Source organism: Eimeria mitis, genomic scaffold (assembly GCF_000499745.2).
Source record: "Eimeria mitis Houghton genomic scaffold, Emh_scaff6850, whole genome shotgun sequence".
NCBI classification, from domain to species: Eukaryota; Apicomplexa; class Conoidasida; order Eucoccidiorida; family Eimeriidae; genus Eimeria; species Eimeria mitis.
In genome coordinates this window covers 777-2,510 of record NW_013574957.1, presented here as the reverse complement: position 1 = coordinate 2,510, position 1,734 = coordinate 777, and the positions used below count along the sequence as shown (strand labels likewise).

Below are 1,734 nucleotides of genomic sequence, written 5' to 3'. Positions count from 1 at the left end.
CTTCGACGGTTGTGGGGACTGCAGCACCTGCTGCAGCACCTGCAGCAGCACCTGCTGCAGCACCTGCTGCAGCACCTGCAGCAGCAGCAGCAGCAGCAGCAGCAGCAGCAGGGGAGCTGTCAGCAGCAGAAGGGCGGTTTGTTTCTGCTGTCTCCTGCCCCCTCTCCTCCTCCGCTTTCCCTGTAGCAGCTAATCCAGAGCTGCTGCTTTTTCTCCTGCTGCTGCTGCTGCTGCTGCTGCTGCTGCTGCTGCTGCTGCTGCTGCTGCTGCTGAGGGATGGCGCATCCTTTGTCTCCTCTGCTGCCTCTGCCTGCATACCGAAGTCTGTCTCGATGCTGCTGCTGCTGCTGCTGCTGCTGCTGAAGGGGCCTGATAGAGAATCTCTGTGTGGGGGCTGCCGCAGCAGCCGCACGAACTGGCGGAGCTGCAGCAGCTCATCTAGCTGCCTGTACAGCTGCAGGCTGTCTTGCTGCTGCAGCAGCGCAGCAGCATCAGAACAGCAAATGATAGAATTCGTTAAAAAGAGAGGACGACGAGAAGCAGCTAGCGCTAGCTCTGCACCACAAAATGTTCGTTGAGGTGCAGCAGCAGGTGCTGCTGCTGCTGCTGCTGTTGCTGCTGCTGTTGCTGATGCTTGTGCGGGTGGGGGAGGGGTTGCTGCTCCTGCTGCTGCTGCTGCTGCTGCTGCTGCTGCTGCTGAAGGTGTTCCACCGGCTACAGCGATGCTTTGTCTCGTTGCTGCTGCTCCTGCTGCTTCATCTGGATCTGCTCCTGCTGCTGCTGCTGCTGGTGCTGGTGCTGCTGCTGCTGCTGTGGGCAGCTGCTGCTGCTGCTGCTGCTGCTGCTCGGAGCCCTCAGCTGCTTCTACAGAGTCGCTAGCCAGGCTCTTCCTGGGGAGAGAAGCGGCGGCTGCTGCCATGGGGAGAGGCAGAGAAAAACGGGGGAAAAGAGAAGCGAATTGGGGTGTACATACACCTGAGATTGAGCGGAGCGGTGGCGGTGATGTGAGGTGTACATACACCCCAAATTCAGGGTTTAAATACCGGAATTTTTTTCAGTTTAATATAATATTTATAAATAAAATAATATAAAATTAATTTATATTTACTTTTAGCTTTTTTTAACAAATATATAACAAGAACGAGCTGAGGCCCCCGGGGCCCCTCCACCCTAGTATGAACCCCCCAGCACAGCAGAGAGTAGTAGTGTATTATATTGAAATAAAATCCTGAAATATATAATTTTATTTTTTAATTTAATAAAATATTTATAAATTATTTAATTTAAAATAAAATTTTAGGTTTTTTCTGCATACAATAACAACAGCAGCAGCAGTGACCCTGCAGCAGCCGATGCCGAGCAGCAGCAGCAGCAGCAGCAGCAGCAGCAGCAGCAGCAGCCATAGGAGAAAAATGAGGAGAAATAAACTGAAATTAAAGAATTAAATAAAATAAAATAAATTAAATTAAATTATAAATTTTTTTTAAGTTTATTTATTTAAATAAATGCAGATTTTTCAGGTGTATAGGCAGCTAGCAATGTACTACACCCCGCTCATCACCCCAATCGTTGCCTGCTGCGTTTCGCTGCTTCTATTAAAGAAGAAATAAAAACAAATAAAAACAATTTGTTAATAATTATAAAAAATAAATTAAATTAATTAAAATAAAATAAATAAAAAATAAAAAAAATAAGTTTTAGGGGTGTGCAGCAACAGAAAACAAATACACAGAG

The 1,734-nt window shown here is 47.3% G+C and overlaps 1 protein-coding gene across 1 annotated transcript in view; it reads right to left on the bottom strand.

The window, feature by feature from the left end:
- The window catches only part of EMH_0089370 (uncharacterized protein), a gene marked incomplete at both ends in the record, with an annotated part of 1,207 nt that extends 288 nt beyond the window's left edge, over positions 1–919 (bottom strand). The window contains 2 exons of the mRNA XM_013501415.1: positions 3–75; positions 413–919. Of these exons, the coding sequence (XP_013356869.1) occupies positions 3–75; positions 413–919 (580 nt within the window). The remainder of the gene's footprint in view (positions 1–2; positions 76–412) is intronic.
- Positions 920–1,734: the final 815 nt, after the last annotated feature.